We start from the raw sequence: 17065 nt of genomic DNA on the forward strand, positions 1-17065 counted from the left end.
AATTAATCTTTTCATTCATAACGGTCTAGGTATTGTCAACGCTTCCGAAAAGGGGACTAAAATCAACGCGCAAGGTTAAAATAATAAAAAATGCTGCGTGTGACACCACTTTAGCCTTCGCCCCACGCAACTACATTACCCAGAAGGCAACAGGGAAGGCAGCGTACTGAAGGCGGCTCACACTGACTGTATTCTCACGTGTACCGCGTCGAAACGTGTGGAAGGACAGCAGACGGGAGAAGAAGAGTAGATCCGTGAAGTCACCGGGAGACGACTTTGAGCTAGCTTGCCGCGATGCCAAAAAGTATTAAAGGCCCGACACCTGATTATTTTGTTTCAACAATAACATAGGGCGAATGTTTAAAGGCACATGGTGTAACATTCACACAGAAAGGCTGTTGGGTGAGCACAGAATTGATTTGGATGAGGACTTAGCTCTTATTTGGCTGCCTGTCGTCAACATCTCCATGGAGACGAGCTGGAGACGTCCCAGTAAAGTTACAGTCAAGTTTGGGGAGAGGTGAAAAGGTACAAAAAAAACAACCTGTAGTGAAATAAAAGCTGTATTTGATTCTATTTATTGAGTGAAATGCTACGCGGTGTGGCTTTAAAGTGTTAGTTGTGGTCTGAACTCATTCCCGACTTTCCTAACTCTATCGTTTCCATCACCCCAAGTCTTCACAGGGATGAGTTTAGGGGCACATTTCACAACTTTCAGGGTCCCTTCTCGGGGTCACTGTATGCTAACATAAACTCAACAATCAATAAAACAGACCAAGTTTTGGATTTGAAAATAAGGGACATTTTTTCCTGCATCTGCTGCAACTGTCCCACCAACCCCAACCAAGCTCCCAGAGGGGGGAGAGAGGTTTGTCCACCAAAACGGGACTGGACAGCTATGCTAACAACTGACACTCCGGCTACTCCAAGGTTTAAAAATCATTAAATCAGATTCAAACTGGCATTCAATCAAATTTTCTTTGATAATATTATTTTTCCTTCGAGACAGAACCCTCTCAATGACTTTGCTCAAATACTTTTACTGCGTACATTCATCAAAAACACAAACACAATGTTTTATGGATTGAAATTTTACACTGTGTAGTTTTGTTCAGTTTGGGGAGTCAGGGGAATGTTTTTTTGTTTAGCTTTTTTTTCCAATTGCAGATAATACAAGACAATCGCGGGAAAGAGTAAAACTGGACTTGACAGCTATGCGATAAAAATTACATGGACCGTTTTTTTTCATTTACTTTCACAAGCCACTGCATATTAAAAACACATTTCATTCCCCGAGTCGTAAAATAAAATCGGGTACAAGGCCTTTAATGCATTGATCAACTAAAACTCATCAGTAAAAAAAACTTATCGGCTAAACAGGATTTCAGAAACTTTTTTTTTTTGGACAAATAGTTTAAAAATCATCCAATTGCAACTTTTGTTTTCAAATGTAAAACGATTCCAAATCCCCCCTGCTATGCGCTTGTGTACCCCCAGGGGTCCCCACACCCCTGGTTGGGCAACACTGTTGTATAATACCTTTAACCAAATGCTCCTAACCCTAAACTCAACCGGTTTGACAGAGAACATCGGCAAAAAGTTGTCATGAACCCCCATGGTGCACACACCGGCTCCGACTTACGGGTTTCCCCATTCGAGCGGCCATTTTGCAGTATTTTCCGGGTCTTTGGAGGACTTTTCTCCTGTTGTCTGCGTGCACTTGCTTTGACACATCGTCCGTGGGTTGATTTCAAGTTTCGCGTGTAGCTTTAAAAAGACAAGGCTCTGGCAGTGGAGCCACACACACAGAGGGAGAAGACGAGCCGTGGTCCCCGAATGTTCACCAAGAATATGGCACTTTTTCTGTTTAAAAAAAACAAACAACAACAACCTTTTAGCAGCTGCTCTCGGTGCATTGTAGTGTCAGAAATACTGCAGCCGCCGCAGAAGTCCGCCCGGTTCATCTTCTCTCCAAAGAAGGCACAATTTTCTCGTAAAGTGCTTGTCCAATTGTAAATCCGATCAACGTGTTAACACTGATGATTTTTCTTTTTTCACGTAAAAGGCACCCAGAATTTCAAATATAGTGTGATTTCTTTTTTTTTCCTTTATGTTAATTTCCGAAAGGTTCCAGAGACGTATCCTCAGAGTTTTTTCGTTAGCAAAAGATCTCACCAAAAAGAGTGGAGGCTTCAATGTCCGACACCAGTCCACAATTATCTGGCGAGACAAAAATATGAAGGTCTTAAAAAAATGAGCAGAACTAAAGGCTCCGAGATGCCGGGCAGCCGGAGCCTGTAGTTGCTGCGGTCGTCCTGGGCGGGGCGCTGTAGATCCAGGCTGGTGGTTAGCTCCAGCAGTGAGGGGGCTGTGGTGGGTGGGTTGAGTGGAGGATTGTTAGCTCGGGGGCGCCCCCTGCTGCTTGAGCACGGTGTAGACGTTGTCCACTTTGCTGAGCTTCTCGAAGAAGGGAATAAGGTCCAGCAGCTCCGTGTCGGACATGTCGTCGAACCAGGACGCCACCGGCACCTGGACAACACACAGACTGTTAGGCATGAACCAGCACTCTCTGGTAAACTACAAAAGCTGCTGCAGTTTCAGCTCTGCGCACATGCTTTACTGTATAGTTTCGTTTTCTTCCCGGCAACAGCCTTTTGGTGAAGCGCTTTGTCTTGGATCTAAGGAACACGGCAAACTGGTGCACAGGAGACGGGCTGAGGGTGGCTTGTTCACCGCAGGCTCCAGATGGAGGTAACTCTCTGGAGCTGAATATCACCATCCCGAGAGTAGTTTACACACAATTTCTAACACATTCCTGTTTGCTAAATTGCTGTATTATTCTATTCAGAAGTCATATTAAGTTTAATTACAAATCAAACCTATCAGCAATAGATTTTTAACCATATGGAATGATTGTAATTGTAATCTGTAAAAAACAGATTTATTAATTATCTCTGGCCAAACACATGTTCTGCGAGCAAAGGCCCACATGAACACTCTGAGTGCTCTGTTATCCAAACGTACATTTGGACTGACTGAACATCAATGGAAGACGCTGAACAAAGTCCACTCAACAATCAATACATTTGGTCAGTGAGAGGCCTGAGCCAAAACAACCATTTCATCAGGCTTTGCCTGCCCCCCCCCCATGACTGTAACAGGTCCGCTAAAAGTACTATAGTACTCAGTGTTGTCTGGGTGTATTGCAGTGCTGTCACTGTAGTACTCACAGCGTTGTCAGGGTGGAAGATGTAGGATGCCGGGGAGTTGTCCACGATGATGACTTTATTGAGGTCTCGTCCCAAACGACTCAGGTCTTTGACATAGTTCCCTCGATGGAACACACAGGACTCTCTGAACAGACGGCAGCGGAACGCCCCCCACTTATCCAGCAGGTCCGACACTGGGTCTGCGTACTGCAGTAACAATACTCAGGTTAAGTACTACACTTATCCAGCAGGTCCGACACTGGGTCTGCGTACTGCAGTAACAATACTCATGTTAAGTACTACACTTATCCAGCAGGTCCGACACTGGGTCTGTGTGCTGCAGTAACAATACTCATGTTACTACATACATAGTACATACATGTATTATACAGTATATTCACACACATCTACTGCAGCGCTCTCTCGACTAAACTAAAGGTCAATAGTTTAAATGTACAGCGCTGCCATCAGTTAATGTGTGCTGAGATTTTATGTGGTTCAAAAGTCCAGGTTTTTGCATATTTGGCTGAAAACAGACATTCCAGACTCAGAAGTTCATAGGTTTGTATGCGCACCTTGGCTAAGCTGGCGGTGAAGAGCACACACTCGAACAGCTCGCCCATCCGCTTCAAAAACTCGTCCACGTGCGGCCGCTTCAGGACATACACCTGCGACAGAGGAATTCAACCATCAACCACCAACAAGTCCCGGCAAAGGCCTGGGCTCCTGGCACTGCGCTCAGAGTGCAGCTCCTCACACAGCGGAGCCAGTGTTATCTTGTTATTAATACCATCAAAATCACGAAGATGAACAGATAAAGAAAATAATCTGTTCATCATTTATAATAGATTAACAAAGCTTTACTAATCATTGTGAATAATTTATCTTCACAAGACGGTCACAGCTGCAACAAATAGCACAGATACAGACGGCATAATCCAGCATTTGTTAAGTTGTGTCTTTGTTTCCCCTCTGGCAGTTAAGCTGTCTGTATTTATCCATAAAAGCGTAAATGATCAGGAATGCTTTGCAAATGTTGTATAAATAATCAAGTATTTACAAATGTGTTACAAATGCTCAGTAGTGTGGGTTTCACAAAGTCATAAAAGACATTCTCCGCCGTTTTAACATAAGATAATCTTCATGCTCTGGTCATTTCAATATTTTGGTGTAGAAGAGAATACATTTTTTCACATCCACATCCACACAAAAGGCATGTTTTCCTGACAGCAGAACAGAGAACATATGAATGTGATAACAATTACACAGCAGCTATAAATACATCACAGTCAAATAAATACTTGGGAGTGGTTTGGTGTTTGCGGTGGCGAGAGAGCAGCGCTCCTGAACCAAGTCATCCGGAATAGGCTGAGCTGCAGTGAACAAACCTATCCTGGATTACTTGAACCAGGCCCGAGCCCAGAGCACACCCCTCCAGCTCCACGGGGCGAAACAGAAGACCTGTACTCCAAAATACTACAGTACTACTACCACAAACAGGATCACGTGGAGCGCAGGGTCGGTGCGAGTACCTGGTGAACTGTTCCATCGATTTCTACAGGAATGATGAAGTCTGCGTTGTTCACAGGCTGTGGGATAAACAGAGGAAACAGTGTGACGAGACAAGTTTACTCTGCCAGAATTGATTTAGCGTAAAGTACTGCATTTTACACGTTCGATGAAACAAAAAGATAGTAGATTTGGAGCAGTTGCTTTTCTACTTGAGCTCTTAAAGCTGCTGTACTGGATTTTTCGTTTTCAAACCGTAACTCTGTATCATCATCATCTGATCATCATCAAAATCATGTGGTTTCATGAAAAATAAAGTGCCACTGATCACTCATCATTACAATATATATCAGCGTTTATCAGGCAAATGAATGCGCCTCATAAGGAAGATTCAATTACAAGAGCGATTTAAAGGAATTCTGACTTTGAGAAAAACAACAGTATGATCCAAATCACAAGAGTGTGTTGGTAATGTTGCTTTCTCCCTCGAAGTATTCCCTCAGAACAAATATGGCTGATTACGAATGACAGGCTCAGCACAAATCCATAACAGCGCTTTGGTAGAGACTCGATATTCTATTCTAACATACAGATTTTCATTTGTGTCCCGTGTGAAGACTTTACCTTGAAGGAGCTGTGCACCAGGGTCTCGTCCAGGTCGATCACCACGCAGATCTTGCCTGAGTCTTTGGACTTGACCGTCGGCAGCAGCGGCTTCGCCTGGATCTGAACACAAATGTTTATTAGTCTTACGTTTAGCGCAAAAGCCACATTCACACACATGAGCCACAATGTCAGGCTAAAGCCAGGATGTTCTTCCCAACATCCTGACTTTAGTGGGACTTTAGACATCACCTTTGTGACTGTCCCGTTCTCCTCCACGAGCAGAGGGGCGTTGTTGTTGACCGGGGCTTGCTCAGGCTGGTCCCGACACAGGCAGCAGAACAGGCTGGAGAAGAGACCTCCGCTGCGGGGCTTCTTGGTGGACAGCGAGGGGGACGAGCCTGGGGGACAGGGAAGAGAAGAAAATGAGAATAAAAATGAGAATAAAGAAAAAAAACAGTACCTTTCATTTCAATATTTTTCATCTTAACATCATCTGTTGCTGTTATTTAAAGGGGCTAGATGCAAGATGGGCATTTTATACTCACTACTGCCACCTCAGGTCTTATGTGTAACTACACCTTCTATATTAAGCTCCTGCATGACGGCACTTCGGACTTGAAGTAACAACATTCTGAGTGACAGTGCAGGATTTTAGAGGCAGTTGTGATGAACAGGTCTGGGCTCATTCTAAGTAAGTAAGTAAGTAAGTAAACTTTATTTGTATAGCGCCTTTCACAGACACAGAGTCACAAAGCGCTTCACAGTGTTAAAACATAATTATAAAACAGCATATTCATATGCAATAATTCAAAATTCAGTAATCATGATACAAATGGTGTCAGTATTGCATCAGCCGGACTCAAATGCTTTCTCAAACAGATGGGTTTTTAGGTGCTTTTTGAAGGTAGCTGCTGACTCCAGTGAGCGCAAGTCAAGAGGAAGTTTATTCCAAAGTCGGGGCGCTACGGCTTTGAAGGAGCGGTCTCCCCGGGTTTTAAAGTGTGTTCGTGGAACCATCAACAGGTTCTGCCCAGAGGACCTCAGGTTCCGAGACGTACTATAGGGTTTAAGTAGGTCAGCAATATAAGTGGGCGCCTGACCGTGTAGAGCTCGAAAGGTCAGCACCAAGATTTTAAACTGAACCCGATGTTCAATAGGGAGCCAGTGCAGGGACTTCAACACAGGTGTGATGTGGGCTCTTCTGTTTGTCCTGGTCAGAAGTCTTGCAGCTGAATTTTGAACTGACTGCAGACGAGCAAGCTCTTTCTTGCTCAGGCAAGTAAAGAGACTGTTGCAGTAATCCAATCGCGAGGACACAAACGTATGGATGATCATTTCCAGTTCTTCTCTGGACACGATGGGTCTGAGTTTAGTGATGTTACGCAGATGGAAGTTGCAGTTTTTGACCAACTGCTTGACATGATGTTCAAGAGACATATTCTTATCAAGGATGACGCCAAGATCTCTCAGTTATGTTTTTTTCTACACATTAGGACATTGCTGGAACATGTAGGGGGAGGAAAATAGTAAATTTTAACATTCTTAAACTCTGTATAGTCCTATTAAGTTATACTTTATGATCAGAAACACCTGGTTGGAGGATTAACCTATTGTGGATGTTTTAGTGGTGGAGAAAACCGGAGGAAACCTATTCAGACACAAAGAGAAGATGCAAACTCCACACGGAAAGGCCCCACCGTGCTGCCTGAACAGCTGATGTATGTGTTATTCAATCGTAGTATATGATTAAATTAAAAAAAGTTCATATCAAATTATTTCTTTTTAAACTTCCAGACAACCTTTGGGGGCCCACATGCAATGCCTCTGAGGACCCCCAGGGGGCTCCATTTTGTGAACCACCGCCCTGCCTTTACCTACTTAATCGCAGTGTGTGTGAATTATGCCTCATTTCTGCTGGATAAGGAACTGGTGCAAGGATTTGGAGTATTTGGATCAGAGACGGCGCTCCATACTGGATATGAGAGTATCATGAAATACTTCTACTGCAAACAACTCAATGTGCAAACACATTACAGAGGGCAGGCCGAGAAGCAGCACTGCTACTTGAGATAAAAAAGTGTAGCGTGTGAACATGAGCGAGTTGCAATTAACCAAGGCACTTGAGCGTAAATATATGACTTCACTTCAAACACACATCCTCCTTGCCGCCGTGTGGTGTTGCAGAACCAGACAGACAGAAGTGATGTGTGGAGGTTTCCCCACAGCCGGCTCATGTGGGGCCTGCAGACACACGTGCCGCTGCCGGAGCGTTGCATAAGCACTCGCTGTTCTGCTCCAAACACACGGCCCTATCCTCCGCTGAAAAATGTCAATTTAGAGGAGAGGAAGGTTTTTAAGACACTATCTGGACTGGGCTGTTTTTAGAGAGCAGGATGTTTCCACTCTCAGCACAAGAGGCCTCGTCAGCAAGTACTTATCTCTTGCAGAAGGAAAATCGTACACTCTTGCAGGACTGAGAGCTTACACAAACAATTTTAATGAATTTCGACACCTGTGCAACTGCATTATCTCACCAACTCCCAAAAAGTACATGATTTATACTTTTTATTTACCCAAAATCAAGCCTTGCCCAAATATGTCACCAACATTAAGCCCCTGCAGCAACACCCAATCACCCAACCACATTAATATAACCATTCCACAGAGCTAATCCAAGACCGAGCCTGTTTTTGTGGCAGAGGTTGTTCCTGGAGTATCAGCAGTCGGCCGAGGGGGAGGATGTTTTGAGGAAGTCATCACCTAAACCTAAAATTACGGGTGTTGCGTCACACAGCGCTGGAGGAATGTAACCCAGCACCTTTGGGAGAGCACTTTTACAGCGAGGAGTCAAAGGGAACTGCATTTATGCTATTTAAGTCATTCTGGACACCTCAGCCTTTATATATGTAATGTTGATTCAGTTTTGTTAATCTCTCAGTCCTCGTTTCACCCATCCAGGGCATGAGCGGTTTACCAACTCCTCTCTTCCCCTCTGTCCCAGGGCGATGGTGGGGTGGGGGGATTCCGAGTGTGACCCTGCGCTGGCCCCCGTCCCACCGGCCACCGCAGGAAGAGGAAACGGAGGGACGGCCAGCAGCGGAGGGGAAGGGACGGCCCGGAGTGGAGCGGAGGGGTCTAACGGGGGCACACTGGGGGCTATTTAAGGGAGATGCATTAACAAACTACAGTATGACGTGAAGGTAATGACAATAACCGGTGGAGCGTTTATTTTAAGCCTCGGGTTCACCCCCTAAAAGAAATTGTGTGAACATCGACGAGGGTTCGGGATTTCGAAACGGGCAGGAAGCAAAGGGCCGCGTGACAACACTCTGCGGCACATTTCACACTTTTGAGCCGTTCATACTGAAAAGGCTGGCACTGCGTGGAAGGTTGATTGAGGAAACACTGAACATTTTCCCTAAATATAACATTAACAGATTTGAGCTCAAAGTCCCTCTGAGCCAGACTGCATCAACTTTATTGATCCCCAAACGATCTTTACAAAATCAAGTAGACATCCAAAAGCCAGTGATATAAAGTGATAAATATTTAACTACAGGGAGCTATATTCATATAAAAGTTGAAATAGGTATGTGTTGCTGTCATTATCGCTTTTATTTGCCTGTATTACTGACAACATCATCTCCTCCCCTTGTCATCCACGTTCCCTCTCACTCCCTGTGCTGTCCTTATCTTTGACCTCATCTCCCCTAATAACTACTCCAGTCCACTCCTACGACAACCCTCCCTCCATCCAAGTAGTCCAAACACAACAAATTCCACCGACTAAAAACATCTAAACTATTAATTAGCTTTTGGTCTGAAACGTTTGACAAATTCTGATGTTGGATTTTGACATGCTAAGTATAATGGCTAAAGCATAAAAGCCGACTATTTACTTTAAAAGGGTCAAAGGTTCCAGAAACTACAACTACAGCAGCCGCAAAGGGTCAAAATCCAAACTTGCAGCATTTCTACAACACATTCAAACGCTACAAGACACGTTATTCCAATAATAAATCCTCAAGGCTCATTCTTTTTAGCATGAGTGTTGTTATTTCAAGGGCAGTGAAGGCTACTGTGCAATTTACTACATTAGAAACACAAATGATGCCCATGTGTAAAACGTGCCGGTCTTTAAATAGAATCAAAGTGGCGGCAGACTGAGAGCAGTTAGCCGGTTAGCCTGCTAGCCCGCAACGGGGGAAAATTGTTAGCATGTGTGTGGCTCTTCTGACTGAAAACAGCGTTCATGTGGCTTGTTTTGAAACTCCCACACTGCGTTTCCACAATATTTTATCAGTTTATTCATCAGTGTGGAATTCAGAGTATGTTTATGACGGCCATATTTCATACTTATCATTTTTCATGGTGTGACAGCAGCGTTGACAAACAACACAGTCACCACTGGCAGCGACCGTTAAGCTAAATGAAGCTAGCTCACTTATTTAGGTCATTTCTGAAGAAGACGGATTTAAAATAAGCCTGCAGTTCTCAACAAAAACTTAAGATAGGCCATTTTAAATCCTTTCTGAAAAAATTAGGTTGAATGTAAAGCAATTAGAAGTCTAAATCTACAACAGAGTTTGGGAATGTGATGTCATATCGCTAAGTATCATGGGATTAGCAGCAATTACAAACCAATGGAGATTTTAAAAGTTAAAACACTGGGGTTATTGTTCACATTAAAACACTTGGACCCCACAGTGAGTTAGATGTATTTTTTACCAGCTGTAACTCAGATGTTTTTAGCTAATGTTAGTGTATGGAAAAAGTATGCTAACAGCTACAAACATGGCGGATCTCCATGGTAACTGTGGAAGCTATGAAAGTTATGAAATGTGCTAATAAACTCATTCCTATGAAGAATCAAGATGTTAGAGATGATTTAGGAAAATTTGGAATGAGTTTGGCTTAATAGGTTGTGTTCACTTGACATAAGTGCAGCTAAGAACTTGTGGTAACTATGGCAACCGTCACAATGCTGAATTTTGGATTTGGTTTATGCTTAATATCTCAGTAACGGCTGGACCTATGAACGTGAAACAAAAAATGTCCCCAAGTCAAACGTCTTCTCTTTCAGCACATATGAATTACGGTCACATGACAGGACTTTCAGCCATAAGATTAATGTGGCAGGTTTGTGAATCCAATCACTAATGATCAGGGAAAACATTTGGACATTTTTTTTTCCAAGTCTGTGTCTCACCCTATGATAGTCCAGTATAACAACCACTGGTGCAACAAGTTTTCCATTAGAATTCCATGGAATATATGTGTCCCATTCCAGTCGTCCCACCACTCAAACAGATCTGTAGAATCATATGTCTTTTCGCTAAATAAACCAATATTTTAGCCAGGGTCTGCACATCTTCAATCTAAACCGAGAACCTTCAATATTGCAAATGTAAGACTTATAAGGCCTCTTCATACTCCACAAGAAAAAAGTTCTCCCCAGGACTTTTTTGCCATGTGCGTGTCCTTGCAATCCTTCAACAAAGTATTTTACTGCCGCGAGCGGTGCCGCAAAACTATCCATGTTGTCTCCGTTTTCCGCACCGTTGTTAGGACGTAAACATTGGATTCTCGCTTCCCGCTTCCGCCAAAATAACCCCGCCCACTAAAAATCCAGCCAATCACAGTCAGAGTTCTCGCAGCCTTGCCGAAATAGTACTGCTGAGCCGAAGTGTCAGCCAGAGCCGCTGAACAGGAGCTGCGAGAACAAAATGACGTCATTTTGGTCTCGCAGATCTGGGTTCTCGCATCTTGTGGAGTATGAATAGGCCTTAACATTGCAGACTTGCCACTCAATTTGCTGCAGTTGCCGTGATGGATTCTAATGTTGTGTTTGCTGCAGGCTGTGATATTAGGCTGTGATATTAGGCTGTGATATTAGGCGAAACAAAACTACTCGATGACATCATATGCATATCGTCTACAGCAAGACATTCTAACACTAAATGTAACAAAACACAACACTATTCTCAAGAGGCTATCGCAAGTCAATACTTCATCCAGAAGTATGCTGGAGCTGATCGATAGTATGCTGGAGCTGATCGATGAGTCTGGCCTGCAAACTCCAGACTAGCTTTCCGCTAACTGTGATCAACTTGATAAAACTGATCTTCACAAGAGCAGACTCCAGACTAGAATAAACCGGTACATTAGACCGACCACAGGACTTCCCCTCATGTGGTGAAGACTTTCTAACGGTGTTGTACTTGAGCTAAACCTTCAAACAGGCCGTGTCAAGTCGCAGCTAAGACGACAGACGACCATGAGAGCGAGGGGAGCGGCGTCTTCTGGGGCACGAAGGGCGAATGGAAATCGCAATTAGCAAAGAATGAAATTATTTAGGCAGTGAGGCACCATTTACAAAAATTAAATAATCCCGTCTCATGGCAGGACCCAAAGCTGCAAATGCTATGGTTCCCAACAGATGGGTTCTTGAAAGGAACTCAGAGGTAGAGCCCTAAAACAGTCAACGGTCTTAAGAGCAATCTATATAGAGATTTTACCCAAAATGCTTTACATCAAGGAGCCACACTCTCATTCATAGAGCCATGTACGAAGACACTGGAGAGTCCTGTCTTGTTATTGTGCCGCCTGTGACAGTGAAGCGACAAGAAGATTGATGCTCCTACAGCCAGACAATTGTGTCCTGACTCAGAGGCTGTGGCGGATTCAAAAGCCTTGAAATCAGCTTCAAACTTAGAATTAAAAGTCACTGTACGAGGGCAGGACAAAGCAGCTTCTTCATTATCAATGATGAGAGCAAGAACCTCACTCCACATGAGAGCAGAGCAGGTCAACATCCAGCACTATTAATATCAACTATTACTTTGAGTCTGGACTAAAACATCTTGTGATGAACTGGGACACAGTCTGGTCTTTCCAAACATACCTCTGCCTGCTCGATTTGAGTCCTCCACCAAGAGAAGGCGGCCAGCAATGTTTATAAATCTGACTCCTAAATCAGTCTGGCATGGATTTAATACAAAGTTACCAGATGCTAGTAGATCTCGAAATAATGACAGTGCATGTAATCAATAAAACAATCATAAAACAATGTTGTCCCGCCTCCCAAATACACACTGACCACTTTAATTGTGCCAAATGCATTTCCAGATCTCTACGACTGATATAACCCTCTCAACTTCCATATTTCTTTTGTTGAATTTCCCATAACTTGCCACTTAAAGTGAAAGTAAGCGTTTCCCTGCCCTAAAATACGAACAACGTCGGCCCAGATGCTGATTTTGACACCGACAAGTGAAACCGAATGTTGAAGTGAGTGTGGACGGGGCAAACAGGGGCTCTGCAGACAGCTGACAGCACAGTGGGCAAACAGCCTGACCAAACACTACTGTTTTCTACTACATTCTCCTCTCGCCCGAACGCCAAAACATCAACTCTGCAGCACTTCACCAAGTCCAGCTACTGTTTACTTCTTTCTACTCGAGTAAAGTCCTTTTAAAGCGAGTATTTTGGCCACTGTTTCCCCTTGTCAGTCCAGTGTGTTCACAGCAGCGGTTCTCAGGGTGACAGTTAAGTTACTCATTACACGAAACAGAGAGGTGGATTCATGCAGCTGATAAAAGGAGGCTCCGGCGCAAAACCATGGGGCAGAATGAAATGTAATCTCATAAGCCATGTTTGTTCATTGTTTGAAAGTTAAACTGGGTTGCTTTAAGATGCATAGTACAATATGTAAGTCTCAGCTCAGTCTCTAAAGAGTGAAATGATGGACTAGACTTGAGTTCTAGGTTCACTATATGCTGGTCTTATCTGTAGGGTCTGGCAAACAAACTCATTCTGCTCAATGTTTCAATAATTGTCTTTATATTAATAATAATAGGATGATTAAATGTCATTTCATCTGTTGTTTGAGGCCACATGTTGATAAAAGACATGGATCTATTGTTAAAAACAGAACATAGGCTCCTTCATGCCCTGCCTTTAAGATGTATTTAGTTTGTAGCTCAAAAGAAATGAACTTAACCCCTTAACTCCCACTTGAACCGAGCACATTTTCTCCAGCTTTACCCCAGTCCAAAAGCCAATCCAAAAGCTTCTGGAAAAAAAGGTGTGAAAATAGCAACAAAACTGAGACGAAAACAAGGAAAAAAGTGAGGAAAAAGGGGACGAAAAAGTGATAAGAATTTGACAAAAAATTGACAAAAAATTGACAAAAATTTGACAAAAATTTGACAAAAAAGTGAGAAACATTTGAAGAAAAATTGAGGAAAAATGGACGAAAAAGTGACATAAAAGTGATAAGAATTTGACAAAAAATGGACAAAAAATGGACCAAAAAATGGACAAAAATTTGACAAAAAAGTGAGACAAATTTGAAGAAAAATGGACAAAAAATGGACAAAAATTTGGCAAAAAGGTGAGAAAAATTGGACGAAAAAAATTGAGGAAAAATGGACGAAAAAGTGACACAAAAGTGATAAGAATTTGACAAAAAAATATGGATAATTTGACGAAAAAGTCACAAAAAAGTGACAAAAATGAGATGACGGCCTGTCTGATGATGTAAGGAAAAAGATCAATTTACTTTTGTAGGTCTTAGCTTTCAAATGAGGCGTTACACTGGCCTACAGGATTTGGGTAAAGCTGAACTGGAGAAAATGCTCTCGGTTCAGGCGGGAGTTAAGAGGTTAAAGTGATTCCATCCTTTGAACACCACAGACGTAGCAAACCTGACTTTGTTACGTTATGAAGCCATTTCTGATCATTTATAATAAAACCAAACTATGCCAAACTCCAGCCTCGCCTACGTCACTTCCGGTCCTTTCAGTGCAGGCCAAAGGGCCGCAGCCTAAACGCACCACAACACAAACTTCTACGCTAAACAAATGTGTTTTGAATGCACGGCTCCAGACGGTCTGAAATAAACGCACCGGCGGCCACGGCCCGAGCTTTCGCTTCGTAATAAACCGGTTTGTCCGTGTCGGCCCGCGGGGCGCTCTGACGGGGGCAGCAGACTTGACAGGAGACAGTCTGGTGACAGCAGGGGAAAAAAAAAACAGGCCGTACTCACCCCGCTCCGCCGCGGACTTGTTGGCCTCCTCATCCCGGGACACTTGGGTGATGACTGAGGACGTATTGTCCATTACACCCGGCTCTGCTCCGCGGCGCGCGCCTCACACGGAAAACTTCCACAACAGTTCGCGGAGTCGCTGCCGCATCAAGCAACTTTCCATGAACCGGAGAGAGAGAGCAAGAGAGAGAGAGGGCGCAGCGCTCACGCAGACCTCGCCGAAAGCACGTCGCCGCGAGCCCGTTCCATCCACTTTCCGCGCGCTTTCCGGCCGAGTTCAGGCGTTCGAAAACATTTGTCAAAGAGTTGGCAACTTTGATTCAATATGGTGCTCGACTCCGCTCACGATTTCAAGATACAAACATGGAGGTTTCAAGGCTTCCCCTTTCACTTAAAGCGGCGCACCGAGTCCCGGCCGTGGACACTCCCTCTGCGCGTGCACTCACTTTGGAGGACGGTCCCTAAAAGTAACACTCCATAAACTTTTCCCTGTTAGCCACACTCAAGTTATAATAGGATCACGAACACTTCACAAGAGTTGCTGCATAGATATACCGGTAATACGTAAATAAACAGCGCCATGATTCTGGAAGTGACATTTGAAACCGCATTTAGGGCTCACGTTTGGCGCGGGGGTGTTAAGAATACGCTTTAAAGTTATTTGCCATGAACAGTTTGGCTCCTAAAGGTGGATGTTTTTTTAAGAAGTTGCCCTCGTGGATGAGAAACTGCTCGTGATTGTGCGGAGTTGTCCAAAGACGCCAACATGATCCCGCTGTAGCCGCAGACAAACACGAGAGGAACGCCCATGAGGGTCCCTTGAAACGGACCAGTCCAGGGAGCGTCGCTAAAGTGCCGGACTCCGGGAACGCGAACGCATTTGTTGGTTTTCGTCAAGGTTTAGTTTTGTTATTTTTTTCGTTGTAGTCGGTAAACTCTTGAAAGGTGGTTGACTGTCCCTCTTTTGGTTGTACTGGTTTAAGCCCTTAACTCCCGCCTGAACCGAGCACGTTTTCTCCAGTTTGGCTTTACCCCAATCCAAAAGCTTCTGGGAAAAAGGTGGGGAAATAGCGACAAAACTGAGACGAAAACAATGATGGAAATGTGAGAAAAAAGTAAGAAAACATTGACAAAAAAGTGACGACAAAATGTATGAAAAAGTGGCACAAATGTCACAAAAATGTCATAAGAAATTGACAAAGTTGATGAAAAAATACAAAAAAGTGACAAAATGTGACAAAAAAAATTCCAAAAATGTGACAAAAAAAAATTACAAAAATGTGACAAAATATTACAAAAATGTGATAAAACTTTGACAAAAAAATGACAAAAATGTGACAAAAAATTGATAAAAAAATTGATGAAAAAATTTACAAAGAAATTACAAAAATGTGACCAAAAAATGACAAAAAAGTGACAAAAAATTACAACAAAAAAAAGACAAAAAAGTTACAAAAATGAGTTGAATACAAAAAAATGATCTGATGACGTGAGGAAAAAGATCCTCTCGGTTCAGGCGGGAGGTCAGAGGTTCATTTTTTTATGGATACTTTGGAATAAATACATACACAGATATAGTTTTCATTATAGAGTGATTACCTTTTCATAACAAATTATCAGTTGACAGATTCGACGACACTGAGAACATTTAAGTAAAGTCTTGCTGTCCAGAGAAATAAAACATTCCAGTTTTATTCAAGTTTATTACATACTATTATCTCATAAAAACAACTTTTCCCACATATAAACACCGCAAATAGATACATTTACAAATCTTCTGCCGTCCAAAGTCATACAAAAGGTGAACACTGAAGAGCAGTACACAAGATGGTCTATTATTACAAGAACTGCGTGTACAAACTTACGCATGGAGCTAAGAATCGACATTTTTCTCCAAATATTGCCGTTGTTTCTGCACGGGAGGGACTAGAAATCACATGTACAAGCTAAACATGGGAGTTGGACTGTTAGGCACTGACGGGGTGATCACACTGACCACACTGAATAACACGAAAGTTCACCAGTGTTGGACAATACAGTTATCTACGTACGCATTAGCCTGGTTAGCCATACAGCTTTTGGATCGTTTTTACAGCCTGGCTGGTTCTGCTCCATAGAGGTTTGATTGGCTCTGGGGCGTTCTCGCTGGACCAATCACAGTGTTGGAGGCGTGGTCTTCTTTGAATCTTCAAATGCTTTCTGGAAGTCAATTTCTCATTCATTTTCGTCAAGGTTTTTTTTGAGAAATACTCAAGAACACTCAAGGAAACAAACACGCTCAACTGAGAATACGCAGCGCCAGCTTTTATCACTTGCTGTGCAAATGTTTACGAGCTAATTTGCATGTCTGGATTATTCAAATGTCTTCAAAATGTGTCTTTGCATGTCAAGGAGAAGCCTCATTATCAAGTTTCCAAGCGATGACACGAGGTGAGATAAGTCTTTCAGTGGTGAACAAAATGCTCTTACATTTTAGACACTGCTGCTTCCCAAGGGTAAAAGTAAAGTGAAATGGTTCCACTTGGGTAATGAAGCTCCAGTAACTACTTCGGTCTCATAATATACAGTAAATAAGCCTGACTTTGTACGGACAATTCTTTTTTCTCTGCATTGCTGACCAGGCTAATCTACAGGACCGACTTTTTGTCACTCACGATAATGCACAAACTCCTACTAAGTCCACCGGAAACAG

General features: G+C 43.1%; 1 protein-coding gene across 1 annotated transcript; it reads right to left on the reverse strand.

The window, feature by feature from the left end:
• Positions 1 to 1195: 1195 nt before the first annotated feature.
• LOC306981893 (carboxy-terminal domain RNA polymerase II polypeptide A small phosphatase 1-like) lies at positions 1196 to 14840 on the reverse strand. The gene is made up of 7 exons (XM_079581630.1): positions 14374 to 14840; positions 5574 to 5722; positions 5343 to 5444; positions 4742 to 4798; positions 3785 to 3877; positions 3231 to 3416; positions 1196 to 2529 (listed from the first exon to the last, which is right to left on the reverse strand). The coding sequence occupies exons 1-7, from the start codon at positions 14444 to 14446 to the stop codon at positions 2398 to 2400; spliced, it is 792 nt and encodes a 263-aa protein (XP_079437756.1). The 5' UTR covers positions 14447 to 14840; the 3' UTR covers positions 1196 to 2397.
• Positions 14841 to 17065: the final 2225 nt, after the last annotated feature.

This window comes from Gobius niger, assembly GCF_951799975.1.
Source record: "Gobius niger genome assembly, chromosome: 23".
NCBI lineage: Eukaryota > Metazoa > Chordata > Actinopteri > Gobiiformes > Gobiidae > Gobius > Gobius niger.

What these genes read in the sequence shown, in the direction of transcription:
- LOC306981893 (XM_079581630.1), bottom strand. Translation starts at nt 14,446, where the DNA reads ATGGACAATACGTCCTCAGTCATCACCCAAGTGTCCCGGGATGAGGAG. An exon ending in AGAACGGGACAGTCACAAAG is followed by an intron (nt 5,445 to 5,573) that starts GTGATGTCTAAA and finishes ATTTGTGTTCAG; the next exon opens with ATCCAGGCGAAGCCGCTGCT. An exon ending in TCACCGCCAGCTTAGCCAAG is followed by an intron (nt 3,417 to 3,784) that starts GTGCGCATACAA and finishes TTGTTACTGCAG; the next exon opens with TACGCAGACCCAGTGTCGGA.